Genomic DNA, 24,005 nt, shown 5'->3' on the forward strand with positions numbered 1-24,005 from the left:
TTCTAAATGGCAGCAGCTTTTATTGAACAGGATCATTTATGAGGGACAATCAATGTGCGGTTTCTCTTCAGGGCTTATTACATCCTTCATATTGGCTTCCTGGAAGTCCCTTATTTTAAAATTATATAGCCAGAGAGTATAGCATAAATTTCCAAGAGGCATAATAGAACGACAGTTCTTGAGGAGAATTCTTGTTTCCCTAAAAGCAAAGCCATTTGAAATGATTTGGAATCATTTGTATAAATTCAAAACTTAATTGATGCACAGTAATTTTGCATTTTTGGTTTCATATAATCAAGGAAAACTTTGCAAACATCCACCCATTCACTTTCAGAACATGCATATTTCATTACTGGATTGTGTGTTTCCTTCACTGTCCCTGCATTAAACAGTGAAAGGTAGGAACCACGCCTGAAAGGGATGCCAGTTGATATCTGTACAATCAAAAAGTGAATATAAAACCCAACCCCCATAAGACTGAGGAAAGAAATATTTCAAAATTGAAATGTACTAATATTGTATGTGCAAAACTAATAAATAACAGGCTAGATATTTTCATAAAGTCTTCAAAAAATATTCCAAAACAATATGTTCAACACGTAGCCTGTAACTTAAAGAAGTCCCTTAAGCATTTCCCCAAGGCAGCCTTTGTTAAAATAAAGCACTCTTCCTCCGTCGCTCTGAGATCCAAAAACCTGGATTAACATCCATCTGGAGCATTTTCATCACCCACTTGTCCCGGCGTGCGCCATCGATGAATTCATCCAGGGATAGTTGGCCTGTGGACAGAAAAGAGAGTGAAAAATTCAAGCCTGTCGTAACTCAGAGGATACTAAAGTGAATGCAGAAACCGTAATATTTAACAATAAGGACACGGATGGGGTTGTAAATTGAATGTTTATTACACATTTATATTATCCACTTATTAAGTTTTCAACCAGCTAAATTCAAAGGGTGTACCACTAAAATGCACAAGAACTGCACGTGCACATTATATGTAAGGAAAAGTCTTTGAAAATTATTATTTTAGTTTGAAGTCAGTCGTGGTTAAGGATCTTTGATCAAAACAAGGTTAGCAGATTATTATAGTCTGTTTATGCCTTTCTATGATATAATCAGCAATAGTATGACTCTGTGCTTGGTGTTGCAAAACAACATAAGTTAGCAATCTGTGCAGGGCTGTTAAAGTACAGGCTTACCAGACTGTATTGTACGAGCTTTTAACCTGCCAGATGAGCCTACCCAGCAATCTAACCCTAAATAGTAATGTAAAATTCACAAAGGAATAGGCTGATGCTGTTGCAAGCCCATTTACAGGTGCATCTCAATTAATTAGAATATCATCGAAAAGTTAATTTATTTCAGTAATTCAATTCAAAAAATGAAACTCATATATTATATAGATTCATTACGCACAGTGATATATTTCAAGCGTTTATTTCTTTTCATTTTGCTGATTATGGCTTATAGCTAATAAAAACCCAAAATTCAGTATCTCAGAAAATTAGAATATTGTGAGAAAGTTCAATATTGTAGACTCATGGTGTCCCACTTCACTCAGCTAATTAACCCAAAACACCCGCAAAGGTGTCCTGAGCCATTAAATGGTCTCTCAGTCCGGTTCAGTAGGCCACACAATCATGGGGAAGACTGCCGACTTGACAGTTGTCCAGAAGACAGTCATTGACACCCTCCACAAGGAGGGGAAGCCACAAAATGGCATTGCTAAAGAAACTGGCTGTTCACAGAGTGCTGTATCCAAGCATATTAATAGAAAGTTGAGTGGAAGGAAAAAATGAGGCAGAAAAAGGTGCACAACCAACAGGGATAACTGCAGCCTTGAGAGGATTGTGAAGCACAGCCCATTCAAGAATTTGGGGGAGATTCCCAAGGAGTGGACTGCTGCTGGAGTCAGTGCTTCAAGAGCCACCACACACCGACGTATCAGGGACATGGGCTACACTGTCGCAGCATTCTTTGTGTCAGGCAACTCCTGAACCAGAGACAACATCAGAAGCATTTTACCTGCTCAGGAGAAAACGGACTGGACTGTAGCTCAGTGGTCCAAAGTTCTCTTTTCAGATGAAAGTCAATTTTGCATTTCATTTGGAAATCAAGGTCCCAGAGTCTGGAGAAAGAGTGGAGAGGCACAGAATCCAAGTTGCTTGTGGTCCAGTGTGAAGTTTCCTCAGTCAGTGATGATTTGGGGAGCCATGTCATCTGCTGGTGTTGGTTCACTCTGTTTTATCACGTCCAAAGTCAGTGCAGCTGTCTAACAGGACATTTTAGAGTGCTTCATGCTTCCCTCTGTTGACAAACTTTATGGATATGCTGATTTCATTTTCCGGCAGTACTTGGCACCTGCTCACTCTTCCAAAAGTACCAATACCTGGTTTAATGACAATGGTATCACTGTGCTTGATTGGCCAGCAAACTCGCCTGACCCAAACCCCATAAAGAATCTATGGGGTATTGTCAAGAGGAAGATGAGAGACACCAGACAAAACAATGCAGACGAGCTGAAGGCAACTATCAAAGCATCCTGGGCCTCCATAACACCTCAGCAGTGCCACAGGCTGATCCCCTCCATGCCACACCACATTGATGCAGTAATTCATGCAAAAGGAGCCCAAACCAAGTATTGAGGGCATACATGGACATACTTTTCAGGAGGCCAACTTTTCTGTATTAAAAGTAATTTTTTTATTGGCCTTATGCAATATTCTAATTTTCTGAGATACTGAATTTTGAGTTTGCATTACCTGTAAGCCATAACCTGTGTAATAAATCTATATAATATAGGAGTTTCACTTTTTGAATCGAATTACTGAAATAAATTAACTTTTTGATGATATTCTAATTTATTGAGATGCACCTGTATACTGGACAATATACTGGCCATATTTGACGGGTGGTCATCAAAAACAGCCATAAAGAGCCTTCTGCTCTTTCAAAGTGCATGTATGCAATTAAGGAGTAAATTAAGGAAGAAGTAAATAGTCATGCACAGAAAATGAAAAAAATTAAAAAGGAGAGCAACAGCATATCCCATAAACAGACATGAAATTCTGCACTGGTGAGTTTCTCCAGATACTTTTTTTTCAGATCTGTGCTCTATACATTTACAGTCTTAACTTTAAATAAAGTGAATTTAATGTTCTGTAGTTTTAAATAATCATCATTCATTCATTCATTCATCATTGTAATACAGTAGGTGGGGTTCATGTTCGCCACATAAAAAGATTGAGATGCTAATATCCCTAATCCTCTAACAATGCAAACGCCCAAAAATATTTTAGCTAGTAATCTGTAGTGTTAATTAATGTTATATTGCTCACTACTAGACAATCTGAACCAACAATGGGGAAGAGACCTCTCTATCAATGTCTCAGGTAAAAAGTGTGTTGAGGACACTAGTACCCTTCTTAGTTTTATGTTTACTGTTCGAGAAAGCAGCCAAAAGTGTTCAACAAGAAAAAAAAGGTTATGGAACAGAAGCATGTAAATATCAAAACACCAACATAATCTCATTAGGAAAGGTATGTCCAGTGTCCACTGCAGTACTGATGCAGATTTAGTAAACATACTTCCTATGACATGTTTTTAAACATTCACCAATGCACATAAGCACTGTTTAAGCAGATGTCGAAAGATTTTTTTGTAATATTTTTTTAAATATTTTCTCTGTTTCTTGCACATGGCAGCTTAGACTGTCAGTGCCTGACCCACATAATAGACACTGCTCATTGTGTTATTGTAGCCTGCCACGGCATAAGTCATAGTGACTTCCACATTAGTGATGGTGGTTTGGTTATAGAGTACCATATGCATCAGTTCTCCTTTGAAGTAAAATCTCAAGCAGTTCAGATGAGATATAAAAAATGTCCATCACTTTAATGCAACCTTGGGTCTGCCAGTGACAGCACAGACTATATAGGGATGCTGTATTGACTGTACTTACCATCCCACTTGGTCCCTTTACCGGTGTTAAGTATTGAGTTTCATATGTATCCAGAACTTGCTTCGCACAGTATATAAAACTTGAAATGTGCCCATTTGGATGCAGTGAACTGTATCCACACAGCCACCCTTTGTAATACATAAGATTTTCTTTATTATTTATATCACAATAGGAACATACACCTTCTGCATATTTTTGACAATCGACTGATACACATCCCACAGTTTAAACCGTTTCAGTGCTGGGCAATTGGCCTCATCATAGTCATTGTTATTTAGTTAAATGCAGGTATTTCAAAAATGAGTGAAAAACAATACCCATTCATAACTTTGCTGGAAATGGGTGTCTGCAACACCCAGTTTGTGGACCAGTTCTATTTTTTGACTGGTTTCCCACAATACTCTGCAGTATCAGGAGACTAAAAAACACCTACATATCATCTATGGTGACAAGCTGCCAGCAACTATAACATGCAAATAGTTTTTATTCTGACTTTTACAACACATTTCATTTCAACAACTGTTTTCTCCACCAGACTATCATTGACAAATTGTAAATAGTCCAGATAATCATGATCAACAGACATCTTTAGACTGGGGTTACCTGTAAATTGGCAATGAGGAGGTTCAGGATTATCAGCAGTAGTATGAAGATAACACCCAACAAGAACATCACTGAAATTTGGCAGGTCAGAATCTACTGAACAGGTGTCAGTTTCACTGTTTGTTACAACGTCTGATGACCAATTCACAACATCATTACTATTGCTTGATTCAAGCAATGATTCAGTTTCAGTTTATTCCATAATTGACTTTATGGCTTTTTGTTTGCTATTATGTTTTTAGATTGAAGTCTTTGTCCCACTCATGAATCTTGATGACTTACCATAGTGTTATCATAAAGTGGTAGAACGCATAGAAGTATTCAGGCTTTTTTGCATTATAATGTTATTTCATCAACTAGATGGCAGCAGAATACTGTCCCAAGAGTTGTTTGGTCTTAATACTGTAAAGTGGATCATTACACCTTCTCTGAGTGTGACTTGGGTTAAATCGTATTAACATAAAAAGATAAGAACAAGTCATGCTTGGGGTTGATTTTAAGGAGGTTAAATGTGCCCAAGGATTTTTGTGGGCATTAGGAAGTAAAAAAACAGGAGATGATTTATGAGTCAAAAACATGGTTAGAAACTAGAATAGGTGAAAGGCAGAAAGATAAATTAACTACCAAAGGGGAAGACAAACTCATATGTTAGAAAAACAGTGATTAAGTCAAAACTGAAAAGAAACCTAATGCTAGGGCCTATTTGAAAAAAAAAAAGCTATTGCTAAGGTTAACCTGTTTGGAATATCAACCAAGTGGTGTTGACCATACTGTGCACTGCTATATTTATACCAGAATTACTGTTGATATCGCCAACGCACATGTTTTGAATACAAAAATGAGAAAATCATAATGCACAGTCAAAGCGGCATCAAGTAAATAAAAAAAAAAGATGCTAACCAAAATCAGCACCCTTAGGACAATAACTAAAGTGAACACTCAGGTCACAAATCAATTCTCCATGTATAACAACCCCAAACCAGACAAAAACAGCTTGACATGGAGCATTCATGTCACCTCCTGATTTCCATGCACGATCCTATGGACCTTACCCTTTCCAATGTACAAGTCAGCCCACTCTGGAACCCCTTTTAATAGAATCAAGAAAGTTTTGAATTTCATATTCATGCTGACCCTCAACCAATACAGACAGAGAAGCCATTGAAGTAATAAACAAATCTGCTCAAATGTACAGGCTTAAGTTATGGTGGATGGAAGGAGGAATGTACCCAAAAAAGAGCTAGCAAAGTCAAACGATGGGTAACAGGACCCACAAGTTTAATGACAGAATAGGGACCGATGTGCAACACACCAAGTTTAAGGGGCGTCACTTTCAAGCAGGAGTCTTAAGTAGTAAGCTCCATCTTCTGCTCAACCTTAGAAGCAGGATAGGGTGTTTCCCTCCCATCTACACAGTACTTGGCAGAAGCTTCAGCTTTTAAGTGCTTCTGAACCCCAAACCAGAATTACAAAAGATTGGCTACCACAGAATAGGTCAAACCACAATTCAAAATAGGGGACATGAAACCATACTTGCTCTCAAATGGGGAGATTTTCAGAAAATAATTATAAAATGTATTCTGAGATAAATCTGTCAGAAGTAACATATGATACTAATTGGACTGAAAGGAGTTGATCGCACACTTAACAAATTTCACTCAGTTTTGATTTGCTCTCTCAGATAACCCATAACCTGTAGTAAGTTTGACCTGAATGCCTATCTTTGAGCAAAAACTTTACTGGAACTTAGAAATAAACTGGGGGTTTGGGCTGGTCACAGTAACATAGGATGGGACTTAGTAGCTAAAACTACTGATGAATAAAACTGTCAAACAGCTTTTTGGTACAGGGAAGAGGCTTGTGGGGAACAAAATGAGAAGTTTTCAAAAAGAAATCTATAACCCCTTAAATAGTTGTGTGACCTTCAGACAGAGGTAAGTTTATAATAAAATCCACTGTAATATCCTCCCATGGCTGGGATGGTGAGGGAATAGGCTGTAAAAATTCTAACCGAATCCCAGAATGTTATTTTTAGATTGGTTGCACATATCAAAGGCTCTCATAGAGTCTCTAAGGCCCCTAATCATATTTGGTCACCAAAAGCATTGTTTGAAAAATTCTAAACATTCAGTGATACTAGGACAACCTGCTTCAGCAGGCATAAATGTGTTTCCTTCAGGAGTAGTAGAGGAGGGGGAAGAAGACAAGGAGACTGAAGGAGTCTTGAAGGAAATTATGAAATCTAAACAGAACTGCCCCTATGATTGTTTTCAGGTTGATTATATTTTCAGGGTCAGAGGTAACATCATAGGTTCAGACATTCTAGATAGGCCATTAGCTTTTAAATTGCCTTCACCAGAACAGTGAGTGATGGGTTAAAAAGCAGTTAAAAGAGAGATTCACCAAGCTTGATGAGCATCTAATCACTTAGCCAGTACACTAACTGTTTTTGACCAGTATTAATGACAAATGCCAACTTGATAGGCATCATCACTGGCCAGCTGGCTAGTTCTGCTGAGATGAGCATAACATTTTAGAAAAAGGAGTGATGTAACTAATTTGTATCAGGAAAATCCTGAGCAAAATGGCCCCAACTCCTAGATTATATGCATCCACTTCTACTTAAAAAGGTAGAGCCATATTGGCGCTGAGTGGGTATTATCTCTCTATTATAACAGGAAATCCTGGGACGAGACTTTCTCAGAAATAATTTCAACTCCCATATAAGATAATTTCAGGTCCCGTGAGACGAGACTTTTTGCCAAGAGATTTTGACAAGTCCCGCACTCCTCTTAAACATTTACAACCACGCCCACGGTCCAATCACTTCTCATTCGTGTGACTGCTATTGTCAGACACAGTCCCTGCACTCTCAGCTCCAAGAGGGGTCGGAAATAAAAGACAAAGAGTAGAAGACAAAGTAGAACATCGTAAAGAGGTTCAAAAACGTTGGCACGATACACGAGCAGAGCAGGTTAGAGATTATGAAAGTACCAAAATTTGAAAGTCTCAAAAAACTGATAGTAAAGATCACATTAGTGCTAACAAACGGAAATTATTACTAGGTCAAATAACGGTGAAAAGAGATTGAATATCTGGACATAGGTGATATGACAGAACTATGTAGAAATTGTTTGGCTTTAAACTTTAAGTCGGAGACTTGTAGATCGTCTAATTCATGTTGGGGAAAAGTAGAGTTTCTTCCAAATGAATAGGCCTATCCGCGAGAATTTAAAGATTTGTTGTTTGGTGAAAGTGAAATCTATATACGCGAGTTCAGAGATGCGAAGTGGCTGGTGCATAGTGCAGGCCGGGGGATTGGCAAGCGAAGTGAGCAGGGGGCAAAGCCCCCTAGTATGTTATTAATAATGACCAGAGATAGTATTAAATGCTGCATTCCACTCAAAACCCTCCTAAATATGGATTAGGTTGTGCACACTTTGAAACATCAAATTTAATAAATACATATGTTACAGCCAGTGATTTGATCAAGAAAAGAAGAAAATAATGGCAGGAAGCAATTCTTTTTAAATGAGATTTTATTTATTTCTTGATTGTAAATTCATGAGCATAAGCTTCTGATTTTTTTAGATACAAAGAAAAAGCCTGCTCCAATTGAAATATGAGATGGGTGTCAGGGTCTGCTATTTTTAATATTTTTGCATCTTGCCTAGGGATTATTTATGTAAACGTTTGCCTCTATTGAGGTTTTTTTACCTCAAGGAATCTATTAGTTTAATATTATCTGAAGTAATATTTCTGGTTTTAATTTTCATTTGGGCCATTTTTCACCACCATTTTAATGATGCTATTGTTGATTCCTGCTGCCAGGACTGTCCAGGAATGGGTGTATCCTCAGCAGTTGTGGCCCTGTCAATCATGACACGATGGGATAACAGATCATCTAAAGCTATACTTCCTTATCCGACTACACAGATTCCAAAACCCTTCAAACCTTTTGAAAACTGCTCTTTATTTTGTTTCTCTGCATTTTAAACTTTCTGCAGTCCTTCTGACTTTGATTTTGTCATGCAATTCTTGATTTTAGTGACTGATAGTTATTTTCCTGGTTCTGACCCTCACTTCATTTTTTTGACTTTGTCTTTTTCTTCTGGTCGCCCACTAAAATTCTGTGCCTGCTGGGCATAAATTGGGTGAATATAATCTTTGGCAAGATTTGTAATGCACATCTGAGGAAATAAATCCAATTCCATTAAAAAATAAGATAAAAGAAGAAAGTACTGGACTTACAGTGTTGTCATGGTTATCACAAAGGGGTGCCTATTAAGCAATTGTTCTCCATCCACTATTGCCCCAAATAGGGATATAAAAAGCAGATGCCTTTTCCTGACATTAAAACTGCAAAATAAGTAAATAATACTGTATGTGTTGATCAGAAAGGTGTAACTAGAGGGAAATACGTAGAAGATGTGGCCAAGGAAGGTTGAATGGTTGAAGAGATTCTTCACATGTATGTTATAATCCCAGTAAATTTTAGAACGACTGAATTGGGAGTGATATATGCAGTGTACTGTGCTGAACAGAATTATACCATGTCTCGAACAGGCTGAGGTAGAAAGTATGATGACTAGATAGATAGATAGATAGATAGATAGATAGATAGATAGATAGATAGATAGATAGATAGATAGATAGATAGATAGATAGATAGATAGATAGATAGATAGATAGATAGATAGATAGATAGATACTTTATTAATCCCAAGGGGAAATTCACATACTCCAGCAGCAGCATACTGATACAAAAAACAATATTAAATTAAAGAGTAATAAAAATGCAGGTAAAAACAGACAATAACTTTGAATAATGTTAACGTCTACCCTAGGGGTAGAATTGAAGAGACTAAGGCTTTCAATTGCCTGAATATCTAATTGTAAATTCCTGATTCCAGTACAATCTCAGATTACCTTCATTTTTTAATTGAATATGACTGCCAACTTTGTAATTGCTGAATCCTATCTTGCATCTGTGTTTTTCATTCATTACAGTATATATGAATACAAGAAATTGAGCTTACCATCACCATTTTCATCCACAAGCTGAAATATCCTGTCGACTACCTGGTCTGGAGTCAAAAGGTGGCAATCATCTGTGTCAGCATGACAAGCCTTCTTCAGACGATATATGGACTAGAACAGAACAGAAAAATCTGGTAGGAATACAATGTGTGCAACACATCACCGGCTTTTCTAAAACTAGATAGAGAAGCTTTTATCTGTGGCACCTCTGCACAAGAACCACCTTTTTCCACCCTCTCAAATATATGCAGTTTTTAATATCTGGAAAACATTTGGGATTAAATCACTTAGAGATCTGTACATAGACAACGTCTTTGCATCCTACGAACAATTAAATTCCAAATGTAACTTTCCGGCAACACATTTCTTTCACTACCTTCAAATTTGAAACGGTGTTAAACAGAACCTGCCCAATTTTCCTCACCTCCCACATGCCTCTATGCTGGAAAAAATACTGATCAGTCTTGAGGACTCAGACAGCTTTTCTGTAATATATAATACCATTTTACAGTCCATCCCTTTCAAAGATCCAAGAGGACAGTGAGAAAAGGATCTCTCACTCGGCATATCAGAAAAGGAGTGGAAGGTAGCAATGCAGAGAATTCACTCGAGCTCCATATGTGCAAAGCATACAATTATTCAATTCAAAATTATATATCAAGCACATCTGTCTCATTTAAAATTGTGTAAAATGTTTCCAGGGCAAGATCCAACCTGCGAATACTGCAATCAAGTTCCAGCCTCACTGGGAAATTGACACGTTTAATTTGTAAAATAGAGTTGTCCTGATTCAAGATAGTACCATTAGTTTGTGTCACACAGTCACTGTTATGGGCTGTGACTGCTTTATACTTCACACATCAGGCAAATTTTAGATGCTTCACAAGAACAAAATGATTATGTGGGAGTGAAAGCAAAGAAGAGTACACATTGTGCACCAAGTTTTTTTTTTTTTGTTCTTGCATACTTAAAGACTACTGTATGTGATCTTTCTGCAAAGAATAGACAAGTGATATTTGACAAAACTTAGTGCCTGCAGTGGGCACTCAAAAGGACTGGTCAATATAGCATTAGAAACAGCCATAATCCCTTCTTTTGGCTAGCAAATACACTTTGCTATGGAAGTCCTAACAGACCAATAGACGGTGTGTGCAGCTAAAACACATCATGATACAGCCAGCCTCTATATTACATAAACTGTGCACTGTAAGGCATGGGTTTAACAAACAGAGCAATAATTTCACTAAATCCTTGCATTGCAATAACCAGTGGCTTGAGCTATGCTGCTCTGCACCATTGATGGAACTGGAGAGTTCACAAATATCCTCCTAACCAGAAATAGGTGAACTATAAGCAAATTGAAAGCAGTGATCAGCTTCGCCCTGACCAGCTCAATCTGGTCTTAGGTATGCAGACTTGTGTCTACTTCTCGTTGATAATACAGCATCATCAAACCCACCTTATCCAGTTCAAAGTCATGCAGGCTGGCAGCATCAGGAGCAAGACAGAAGCCAACCAGTCCATTGCAAGACCAAGGCACAAACACATTCACACTGAGATAGTTTTAGAATCATCAATTACCCAAACACACATCTTTTGAGATATGGGCAGAAATTCAGAATATGCAGAGGGAAACCCACACATAAATGGAGAAAATGAGTGAAGTCCAAACAGACAGCAATTGTGTGCAAGCCATGAATCAAGGATTTAGACTCTGTGAGGTAGTAAAATTAGTTCACTACACCAGTATGATGTACTTGCTTGGAGATATCCTTAACAATTTTGTGATGTGCCAGCCACTGGAGGAGCTTTCTTGTATTTGGTCTCTACAAAAGGATGTTACTGCATAAATAAAAATAGCTGTTTGCAGTGGAATCCCATTCTTGGGAAGTTGGTATTTGGAAGTTGGGCAAATATACAGGAACAGGAACTTTAATAACAAACTTTAGTATAACAATGTCTGGTGATTCACATTGTATTTTTATTGTGTACACTAAAACATTATTAGAATCAAACAGTCATAAAGGAATCAGGACTTCAAGAGATCTATCCCACTCTTGCCTGTTGTCAGGCTGGAATTGCACCCTACCTACTTTCTTCACTTAACTGATGGTATGTTCACATGGCAACTCTGCGTGACTTTTTTGCACTGCACCCAATCAGGCAACATTGGCAGCCACCAGGAAATTACCATCACACACCATTCTCATGCCTAACCTCTGATTTAATAAAAAGTCTGCACCACAGTCCAAATCAATGGTTTCAGTTTCTGGGAAGTGATCTGAAGAATAAGATCACAAGTACAAGTTACTGAATTGAGGTTCCTGCTTGATGCACTCTTCATGAATGGATGAGGTCATCGGCAATACAGGAAAACCCAGAAATAAAACTGCTGCTTCTCTGTATCAAGGGAAGCCAATTGAGGTGGCTTGAATATGTAGTAAAATGCCCCTTGGCGCCTCCATTGGAGATGATCTTCTACAAGATATGTCCAGCTGGGGAAAGGCTAGATAGATGGAAATGAGGGATTATATCTCTCAGATGGAGTATCTAGAAAATCCCCAGAAGGTGTTGGAAGAACATATTTATGAAATGATGGCCTTGGCCATCCAGCACAGTATTTCTACCATGACTTTCTCCAGTATAGGATGAGTAAAAATGATGATTATGATTAATTTCGAGAGGGGTGGCAAGGTAATTAGTGCTGCTGCCTCATAGCAACAGAATCCCAGGACCTTCTAGTTTGAAATTTGCATATTCTTCCAGTGTCTGTGTGGGTTTTCATCCAAAAATTTAAATGGCAGGTTGACTAGTACCCTAAATTGACCCTGTGAATGAGTGTGGCTTTTGTGTGTGCCTTGTGAGTTCAATATCGCCAAATAACCTTGAGTCAGATAACAGCAGCAGACAAATATCATAGATGTATAGAAGGAAATTCAGTGTCCTTTAAATATGTATAAATATGCTTTTCATTTTCCCTACTTACAGTAAAATCCTCTTATTCTGAATCTGATGGGACCTCACTACAATCCAGACTGGTGAAAGTCCAGATTAACCAGAAGCTGTCTTTTACTTTCCAGGTTTTATTGAAAGGTTTTGATTACTTTCCATTTTTTTTCCAATCACAGAAACAGTTTTCTACCCCTAATTCGAGAGTGATCTTCCCCCTTATCAATGCGAAAAACTGTGCTCACTTTTATCCATTGACACTGTAACACTTTTTTTCTTTTGTTGCCACCTTCTGTTAAGCCAAACTGCCAAAAATAAACAAATACAGTAAATGAAAAACACAAGTACAAAAAGCTGAAATGAACTTCCTCTGCTGGGTGGCTGGATTCTTCGTTAGAGATAGGGTGAGGAGCACAGACATCCAGGAGAGGCTCGGAGTAGAGCCACTGACTCTCAACATCAAGAAAACAAAATATAGGTGGTTCAGGCACATCTGATCCAGACGTCTCCAGGATGCCTCCCAATGGAGGTTTCACTGGCAGACGAGCTGGGAGGAGACCTGGGAGAAGAACCAGGGCTTGCTGGGAGGATTATATCTCTTAGATGACCTGGGAATGCCTTGGAATCCCACAGTATGAGTTGGCAAGTGTAGCTGGAGAAAGGAAGGCATAGGCTTCACTGCTAAGACTGTTGTCCCTGTGACCAAGTCTTGTGGTGAAAAATGAATGAATGAATGAATGAAATCGGATTCAGGAGGAACAGTGTAGTTTTCGTCCTGGTCGTGGAACAGTGGACCAGCTCTATACCCTTAGCAGGGTCCTGGAGGGTGCATGGGAGTTTGCCCAACCAGTCTACATGTGTTTTGTGGACTTGGAAAAGGCATTCGACCGTGTCCCTCGGGGAATCCTGTGGGGGGGACTCCGAGAGTATGGCGTACCGGCCCCCCTGATAAGGGCTGTTCGGTCCCTGTACGATCGGTGCCAGAGCTTGGTCCGCATTGCCGGCAGTAAGTCGAACCCATTTCCAGTGAGAGTTGGACTCCGCCAGGGCTGCCCTTTGTCACCGATTCTGTTCATAACTTTTATGGACAGAATTTCTAGGCACAGCAAGGGCATTGAGGGGGTCCGGTTTGGTGGGCTCAGGATTGGGTCACTGCTTTTTGCAGATGATGTTGTCCTGTATGCTTCATCAGGCCGTGATCTTCAGCTCTCTCTGGATCGGTTTCGCAGCCGAGTGTGAAGCGGCTGGGATGAGAATCAGCACCTCCAAATCCGAGACCATGGTCCTCAGCCGGAAAAGGTGGAGTGCCCTCTCAGGGTTGGTAGCGAGATCCTGCCCCAAGTGGAGGAGTTCAAGTATCTCGGGGTCTTGTTCACGAGTGAGGGAAGAATGGAGCGTGAGATCGACAGGCGGATCGGTGCGGCATCCGCAGTAATGCGGGCGTTGCATCGGTCTGTCGTGGTGAAAAAGGAGCTGAGACGCAAGACGAAGCTCTCAATTTACCAGTCGATCTATGTTCCTACCCTCACCTATGGTCATGAACTATGGGTATTGACTGAAAGAACAAGATCGCGAATACAAGCGGCTGAAATGAGTTTCCTCCGCAGGGTGTCTGGGCTTTCCCTTAAAGATAGGGTGAGAAGCTCAGTCATCCGGGAGGGGCTCAGAGTAGAGCCGCTGCTCCTCTGCATCGAGAGGAGTCAGATGAGGTGGCTCGGGCATCTGATCAGGATGCCTCCTGGACGCCTCCCTGGTGAGGTGTTCCGGGCACGTCCAACCGGGAGGAGGCCCCGGGGAAGACCCAGGACACGCTGGAGGGACTATGTCTCCCGGCTGGCCTGGGAACACCTCGGGATTCTCCCGGAAGAGCTAGAAGAAGTGGCTGGGGAGAGGGAAGTCTGGGCATCTCTGCTCAAGCTGCTGCCCCCGCGACCCGATCTCAGATAAGCGGGAGACAATGGATGGATGGATGGATGGATGAATGAAATCAAAACACTACAGTAAAAAAAGAACTGAGGTAAGGTGTACATGTGGACAATGCTAGTGGAAACTGTCAACTGTATACAATAGCTGAGTGACTGATTTGTGTTGTTGAAGAGGAGGAAAGGGCCTAGTGAGGGACTCGTTTCCAAGAATGCATCTTTCATCTCCCTCTGCATCACTGATCATGTACTACAGTGCACCACAACATTCATTTTTATCCAGCGTAAAATTACATATAAAAATATACATGGACTAGTTGTAGTTGTGAATTTCCCCTTGGGATTAATAAAGTATCTATCTATCTATCTATCTATCTATCTATCTATCTATCTATCTATCTATCTATCTATCTATCTATCTATCTATCTATCTATCTATCTATCTATCTATCTATCTATCTATCTATCTATCTATCTATCCCCTTTATTCCTGTTCTTCTTGTTTACAATTAAGTTGTTAATATAAACTTAGTTAGGTGAGCTCATACTTGAAAATATACCATATGATTTGTTGAAAACAGCTCATAAGTCAGTTATTTTTTGAATTCCTTCCATTTATATTTTTTCATTAGAATTCTTCCCATTATGGAAAATCCAATCAGGAGTCTGGATTAACAAGGTTTTGCTGTAGGCCAGAAACACAGCAACAATGACTAAACACTTTTTTAGCACATGTTGTTCTGAAAGATGATCCTGTTATCATCACAGCTTTACATAGGGAAAGTAATGTGCTGGACGCATCATGTTTTATTGAATTGGTTATGTGCGATGCATGATGATTACTGATGTCTTTATATTGTATTTTATATTGTATTCTATTGTTTAATTCTTTATTTACTTACTTCTTGTAGCCTGAGAAGATTTTTTTGTAACTGCACTCCCTGTATATGTTGGATGACTTACAAGTCATCAGGTTCAAATGGCAAATTTACAATGTTTTTGAAGAATTGAATAAAGACATTTCTACATAAAGCTTTCAGTTTCAGAAAACTTGTGTAATCAGACAATTAGACTTGAAAGTGCCGGAAGTGAGCAGTGTCAAAAATGGGTTTTCCAACGCTTTTGGGGCAAGAGGGAGGTAATAGAGTTTCCTGCTAGTATCATGATAGTATTGTACCACAGCTGAAATGTCTAATGGCCAGTCACCACTAAAGAAGGCTTATAACAATGGTTTTGACTTTTGAAAGCACATGGGGAGAAAACTCCATACACCACAGGTCCTGTTCTGATTTAAATATCAGGCAAGCTTGGCTCCACAAGACTTGTAAGAATCCTCAAGGGGTGATGAGATCATTTTCCAGACATCAACAAAAATAAAGCAGAAATACTTGAGGCTAATACCTACTGTATTTCAAACCATTTAGAACCAATACGCTTTTAAATCATTTAAGAACAGTAGAGGATTTTGTGTGTTTTTAAAGGCTGCTGCACAAAAAAAAAGATGTGTTTTTGGTTAAATTGGTGCACTAAACTGACTCAGTGTGAGTATGTGCAATGCCATGCCCTGTGATAGAATGACACCCCATCCTGGATTAATTTTTCTTTGCCATTGTCCTACAACTGGCACCCTGTACCCTGAAGCAGAAAACTATTCACTAAATATACAGTATGTCTAGATTGATAATCATTAAAGAATTCTCAATGAGGCCCAGGAATTGCTCACAGTATAGCACAGAAAGGTACAGTGGTGAACCTGACATCTGAATTTAGCAATTCTTCCAAAGATTGTAGAAAAATGGTATCACCTCCAATATTATGTTGCAAATAAAGATGACCAGAAGAGCACTGATCACTTTTTAAAAAGAATTTTTTACTAGCCAGACTCTATCCAGAATGCCTCCATATCTACTGAATAGCAGCTGTATAGTTACACTATACAGTTACTAGGCAATCTTATGCAGAAAAGAATCTTTTAGTTGAGCTAGACTACTTGAAACCAAATGTATTTGTTTAAAGTTGGGCAGAGACAGAACAAATTTTTGGCCTATGTACAACTATCTTCTCCAATGGATTCTAATTTGCCTTTTCAGCATAAATGCATACATTTTACCATTATGCTGTTGTAAGAACATTAAAACAAATTTGCCCAACAAAGCTCATATCCACCAGATTTCTCCAAAATAATATCAAATCATCAAGCGTCTATGGTTCTGTGTGTGAACAATAACTTTCTAATGTATGTGCAAAATCTAATCTTAATCAGTTTTTAATCTGTGTCGAAGATAAAATTTGAAGTTAGACTAAGCTGATGAACTTAATTTAATGTAATAACTGGAACCCATCATATAAATTCATTTCATAATTAAAAACACTCAAATATGTCTTCACTAAAACAGAAAAGGCTCATCTTCTTTTCTTCAGTCTCTCCTCATAGCTCACACCTCACAGTCCTGGGATCAACCCAGTTGCTCTTCTCTGGGCTTTCTTTAATGCTGCTATGTTATTTATGTAAAATGGAGACCAAAATGCTCTCCAAATGAGGCCTCACTTATGTATTGTAACTTAAGCATAACCTTCCTTGACATGTACTCTAGATATTGTGCTGTATAACCTAATATCCTATTAGACATCCTAAAGTCTCTATGTAGATAGTGACAAGTCTACTATGACTCCTTTTATCTTTTCATAAGTTATACTTTCAAGTTTCAGTGCTCCCATCATGTATTCAGCTCTTATATTTTGATTTGTGTAATACTTTACATTCAATTTAATTTGATACTGTATAGGCATGCTAAAAACAATTAATCTGGACAGTTCATCTTTATGTTGCCTTTCTTTATGGCCAAGGGCAACTTTATGTTGCCTATTCAAGGGTATAATTAAAAGAAAGTATCAAAACTGGACGTTTACTCACAGAAAAACAAAGAGCGGTATCATTCTCTGTGATTGTGTGAAGAATGAATATTCTCCACATATTCATGTAGTTAACTTTAGGTCCATAAGCTTCCCTGCAACATTCTCGCATATGTTTCTAGGTTAATTGTCTAACTATTGGCTTATTATGACTGAGTCGGTATTAAACTATCCATCCATCCAACTATCCAGTAAAAGAAAGAAATCAGCTCTGGATGACAGTCTATTGTGAAGTGGTTAATAATATAATATAATATAATATAATATAATATAATATAATATAATATAATATAATATAATATAATATAATATAATATAGGGTGGCTCAGTGTTGCAGTGGCAGCACCTCTGCCTCGCAGTAAGTAGGTCAGGGTTCGTGTCTGGGGCATCCTTGCGTGGAGTTTGTATGTTTGTATGGTTGTTTGTATGGTTTCTTTCGGGCGCTCCAGTTACCTCTCATTGTCCAAAGACATGCAAGTTAGATGAACTGGTGATGCTAAATTGGCCCTTTTGTGTGTTTGGTGTGTGTGTGTTCACCCTGCAATGGACTGGTGACCTTGCCTTGAAAATTATGGTGACTGAGATAAGCTCCAGTCACCCCACACCAACCATAATCATGGTCTGGATTGAGCAAGTTAGATAATGACGTGACATAAAATAATACAATATAATATTTAAGGCAGTAGCAGATGGTGTGCCAGCCTCACTGTTGCAGCATTGTGGGTTAAAAACCTGTGCCTGGTCTTTGTCTGTGGGAAATTTAAAGGTTCTCCCAGTGCCCACAGAGATTTTTCTCTGGGTATTCTAGTTTTCCTCCCACATCTTCAAATGTGTGTGTGTCAGTTACAAACTGGCATTGTGTGAATGTGTCCTGCAATAAACTAGCACTCTGTTCAGGTGCTAGGGGGTTTCCTTGCCTTATGCTTTGTGCTGAAGGGATAGGCTCAAGCCCTCCATGACCCTGAGCTGTAGTTTGACAATGTTATGATAGATAGATAGATAGATAGATAGATAGATAGATAGATAGATAGATAGATAGATAGATAGATAGATAGATAGATAGATAGATAGATAGATAGATAGATAGATAGATAGATAGATAGATAGATAGATAGATAGATAGATAGATAGATAGATAGATAGATAGATAGATAGATAGATAGATAGATAGATAGATAGATAGATAGAGAGCAATTTTCTAGACACTAAGCTTTAAACAAACAGTACGGTAGCCACCAATGTGCAGCATCCACTTGGATGATGAGACAGCAGCATTTTTTGCACCAGTACTCTCACCACAAATTAGCTATTAGGTGGTGAAGATGTTATGTTATGTTATGTTATTTAATTCATATCCCCTTAATTCAGGATCGTGGAGGTTGGAGGCCATTGCTATGATATTATATTATGTGACTTAACAAGAGATAGCACAACATATTCAACCTGCTTAATCCAATTCTGGGTTTCAGGGAGCTGAGGCCTATTCTAACAGCATTGAATACAAGACATGATCCATTACAGGATGGGCTGCCAGTTCATTGTAGTGTATTATAACATACCCCCAACTCAAATCTGCTTAATCCAATTAAGAGTTGCATGGGGGTCAGAGTCTATCCCAGCATCATCGTTCAGTCAGTCGGCATGATACAGCCCTGAGGTACTATTTTCAAACCTTAGTGGTAAAGATAAAAGATACCTGTCATACGTTAGATCAATAATCATGCAGAGCTAAGAAGCTATATGAGGTAAGTGGTTTCTACCTTGACAACAGATGTTTTAAAGGCAAGATGCACAAAGTGTGGACAGCAGGCAAACATTAGATCCTGTAACCACAGGAACTTTCTTTGCTATGAACTTCATCCATCCATTATCCAACCCGCTATATCCCAACTACAGGGTCACGAGGGTCTGCTGGAGCCAATAACAGCCAACACAGAGAGGAAGGCAGGAAACAAACCCCGGGCAGGGCACCAGCCCACCACAGTGCTATGAACTTCTTCTTGGAAACTGATTACATACCACCATTTCTTTCTGCACACTAATGTTCCTTTGCTAGACCACATTAAAATTAAGGTAAATTGATTTCTGGAGAATAAAAATCTAATGGTGACTGTGTATGCTTCATAAAGCGATGCATATTTATATTGCACACTTATTGATAAGGAATTCCACCACAGTAATCTATGAAGCTTCATGTAGCATTGTTGTTTATTATTGAGATTTTTCAAAGTGTGATGTACTACAGTTGATTTGGAGAATTGGTCACATGGCCATTAAAAAATGGATATGATGTCCTGTAATACTTGTGCTAGTTGTCAGATTTCAGACTCACTTGTCAGGTAGCCTAAAGAATACCTTTTTTATTTCTACATCATCCTCTACATCCACTTATCTTATCTGTCAACTTGTCAACTACATTAATTCCTGGGTCAGGACTTTGCTGGTTTATCAAAGCTTTGATCTCATTCACAGAGATTACTGGCTCCCTGCTTCCATATCTTTTCTGCCTTACTGCATGAGAAGAAGGTCGAGTGGACAATTAGATTAAGTGTCACTTTCTATTCCTGACAATTAGATTACGTTACTTTTCTATTTCTGTTGACTGTGTGGCCTTGGAGCTAATTTACCTTAATGGAAAAGAAGTTAAACACTATATCCTTACTAAGAATTTGTTATCATTTTGTGGTGTGTTCAATAGCCAGAGATATTGGCCAGTTGCAGATCATTATACAAACCTCCACAATCTCCAGCAGTTCTGTCTTGTCGATACAGCCATTGCCATCCTTGTCGTACATCTTAAAAGTCCACCTTAGCTTGTGCTCCAGCTTGCCTCTTAACACAAGGTTGAGAGCTGCTACATATTCCAAGAAGTCTATTGTATTATCCTGGAAAGCCAGAAACAAATAAACAAATAAGATGTAATTAAAGAATAACTGGTTATCTCAACTGCCAGTAAAGGAATTTCATATCATTCAATATCTTAAGTAATTCAAAAAGCTGGGAACACAGCTGTACAGAGTAAACTATGATCTGCAGCCCAGGGTTGCTCTAAATATTTTTACAAATTTGATGGTATGTTGAATTTAGGTGATCAAATCATTTATTTCAAAGTAAATGTTTCCAGTTGTTTCTTCAACACAATTTTTAAAAATATTTTGTTTCAGCAACTTAACCAGGCTCATGCTTCTTAATATAATACAATAAATACAATGTATTTTTGTATAGCCCAAAATCATACAGGAAGTGCCGCAATGGGCTTTAACAGGCCCTACCTCTTGACAGCCCCCCAGCCTTGACTCTCTATGAAGACAAGGAAAAACTCCCCAAAAAAAAACCTTGTAGGGAAAAAATAAAAGAAACCTTGGGAAAGGCAGTTCAAAGAGAGACCCCTTTCCAGGTAGGTTGGGCGTGCAGTGGGTGTCAAAAGAAGGGGGTCAATACAATACAATACAATAAACAGAACAGAACAAATCCTCAATACAGTATAAAAATAAAAATTTTAGAAGTACGGAGCAAAATTTAACAGTAGATGAAATCACATAATAAGATTTGGATCATTTTTAATCATGTCAGCTTCAAGTATGGTGGACTTAAACTTTGGCTAGAGCTATTCTAAGGTTCTAAATGAATATTCTGCTACCAAAAACCTTCAAACACACTTCCAGCCAGGTGATTTTGCTAGAAAATATGAAGTTGTTAATAAATTTTCATATTGAATGTTTTTGAATTGACTGTGACCAAGATTAACAGCATTTATGGAAAATGGATGGAATAGTATTTATTAGGTTCAGATATGGCTCAGGCTTTGCACTGTAAACCAAAACGTTGCTAAATCAATTTCTTCTTCTAGTATAATATAATATAATATAATATAATATAATATAATATAATATAATATAATATAATATAATATAATATCCAGTGGGGGGAATTGTCATGCAGTGGAAGTGCTGCTGCCTTGCAACAAGAAGCCCAGGGTTCATGTCCCTGGTCCTTTGTCTCATGGCGTTTACATGTTCTCCCCATGTCCGCATGGGTTTCTTCTGGATGCTCTGGTTTCCTCCCACAGTCCAAAGACATGCAGGTTAGGTGAAGTGGCTAAGCTAAATTGGCATGTGTGTATATTCGCCCAGTGATAGCCTTGCATCTTATGCTTGCTAGGATAGGCTCCAGCTTCCTTGCAATCCTGTTCAGGATAAAATGGGTTTGGAAGATGGATGAATGAAAAGTACATCAATTGTTAAACAATTGTTAAGTAGGATTCCGGGAGGAGGGGTTGAGTCTATCCTAGCAACATCAGACATAAGATAAACTTAACCCTGGACAAGATACTAATCTAGTTAAGCAATATAATAAAATGTAATATAATATAGTATATTCTGAGGTTTGATTGTATTAATGATTTGATGGAGTACTGTGTGATCAAAGAATTAAAGCAAAGGTTAAATAAGGTTTCTAAAACAGTGGTAAGACCAGCAATGATGTACCTGTATAGAGCTGAGGCATGGGCAGTAAAAAGAATGCAGAAGAAGTAGTTAGATGTGCAGAAATGAGAATGTTGAGATGAATGTGTGGAGTTACAATAAAGGACAGAATAAGAAATGAGGCAATCAGAGGTACAATAATAGTGGGAGAGATATCTAGATATGGACTTGTGATGAGGAGATAATGAATACGTGGGCAAAAGAGTGATGGGAATGGAAGTGCACGGGAAGAGAAAGCAAGGGAAGCCAAGCGGAGGTGGATGGATAAAGTAAAAGAAGATCTGAAGGAAAATAGTTTGACTGGTAAAGACGTGCGGGACTGAGCTGTATGCTGAAGGTTGATCAGGCACATCGACCCCACATAGAAGTGGGCAAAGATAAAGAGGAAGAAGAAGAAGAAGAAGATTGTGGGGTATGATGGTGGAAGATGATAGTTCTTGCTACTGCCTCTCATATCCAGCATCCAAGTTTTAAATGCGATATTTCAATGATCTCCCAGGGCCTGTGTGTTATTTCTCCAGATTCTCCAGTTTTCCTCCAACATCTCAAAGAATGTGTCTAGTCAATTGAAGATCTGAAGTTGGTCTCTTGGGTGCGATATCTGAGTGGGCTCTGCAGTGTACTATCACCTTGTCTAGGAACCTTACCCCCAATACTGGTCAAGGGAGTTTGAAAATGTTACTGCACATTTCAACCCTGTTGCTATGAAAGTGAATCTTACGTAAATTATAACATTGAATATTCTAATGACAGATAATGTGAGAAAGACCATAATAAAAATTTGGATTGGTAGTGATTATCCTACCAATTAACTGACTTTCAGCTGATTCCCTAAAATAAAGGCAATGAGTATTAGCCCCCAACAACATAAACCACATAATTATTAAGCCTAATTGTACAAGTAAAAAAATATCTGAAAGAAAATGTTGATGAAGAACAGAACATAAAGCCACACACCCTAGTGGTCCCCAATACTTGAAAATATAACCAAACAAATTATTTTTACAGTTAACATACTGTGACATACATTAAATAACTTAGAATAATAAATCTCAGTAATCAGAAATAAATGAGTCAAAGGCAGCCAAAGGGCAGTCCAGAGCATAGTCGAAAGCCTTCACCCATCCTACTAATGGCAGCAGTTGTACTCGTAGATCTTTTATACTTCCCCACCTTTTTTTGTTGAGATTCAGTCAGCTCTGTGGCTGAAAACTACACCGGGGAAGGCCTGAAAAAATGTTAAAGCAACTGGGCCATTTGCACATTTTTAGAACTCAGAAATCTAAGTAGACCAAAGGAGAGTTAGTCCGGTTATGTTTAGCTCTTCTACCTCAGTGATCTGATATTTGTGTCTTATTGCCTATCTACTTTAAAAAGCAATGCAATCAAGCTCTTACCCCATTTTTGTCGAAGGCACGGAACATGTTCTCTATATATTCTGATAGCTCCTGGTTCTCTGACACCCCAAAGAAGCCTTTGAATTCATGCATGAAGAGGGTCCCACTGGGACATTCAACCACAAACTTCTTGTACCACTCTTGTAGCTCAGCAACATCAATCTCCACCTTGTTGTTTTCTTCACTCAGGAGCTGACCCATGGTCAGACAACAAAATGCCACTCTCCAGTTTTGGGATTTTTGCTACTTCTCTGCCTGTTTAAGTGCCTACTTTGTTAAAGGTAAGGCTTTTTTTCTCCACACTGCTTGAAAAGGAAAATATTACTCACATTCTTGCTTTCTTTCATAGAAGCACCACATCTATTTTAAAATTATTACTCTTTATCTAGACACAAACTTTACAAGCCTACTCTTATCACTCATCTTCTGCAGACTACCACCTATCTGTTTTTGTTAGACTGATGCCAGGGATTTGATACGTCAGCTGTTATCAGAGTCACTTAGCTGACAATAAGATCATTAGGAGATTCCCTGAGCTGCGTCATGGAGACCTTTACATTCTCCTCGATGTCTCTCTCCCCCGCCACCTGCACCAAGTTCAAGACTCACCTCTTCTGATGCCAATGACCCTCTGGCGAGAATCCAGCTCGCTGACATTGCCTTTCTCAGAACAGAACCTTTAAAACCATTAGCCGTGGCTTTCCTATCACTGCATCCTTAATCTTAGGAAACCAAG

The 24,005-nt window shown here is 38.7% G+C and overlaps 1 protein-coding gene across 1 annotated transcript; it reads right to left on the minus strand.

The window, feature by feature from the left end:
- Positions 1-396: 396 nt before the first annotated feature.
- guca1b (guanylate cyclase activator 1B) lies at positions 397-24,005 on the minus strand. Its single transcript, XM_028799130.2, has 4 exons — positions 23,270-24,005; positions 20,124-20,273; positions 9,604-9,715; positions 397-779 (listed from the first exon to the last, which is right to left on the minus strand). Exons 1-4 carry the CDS (start codon positions 23,468-23,470, stop codon positions 652-654), a joined length of 591 nt encoding a protein of 196 aa, XP_028654963.1. The 5' UTR covers positions 23,471-24,005; the 3' UTR covers positions 397-651.

This window comes from Erpetoichthys calabaricus, chromosome 3 (assembly GCF_900747795.2).
Source record: "Erpetoichthys calabaricus chromosome 3, fErpCal1.3, whole genome shotgun sequence".
Taxonomy (NCBI): Eukaryota; Metazoa; Chordata; class Cladistia; order Polypteriformes; family Polypteridae; genus Erpetoichthys; species Erpetoichthys calabaricus.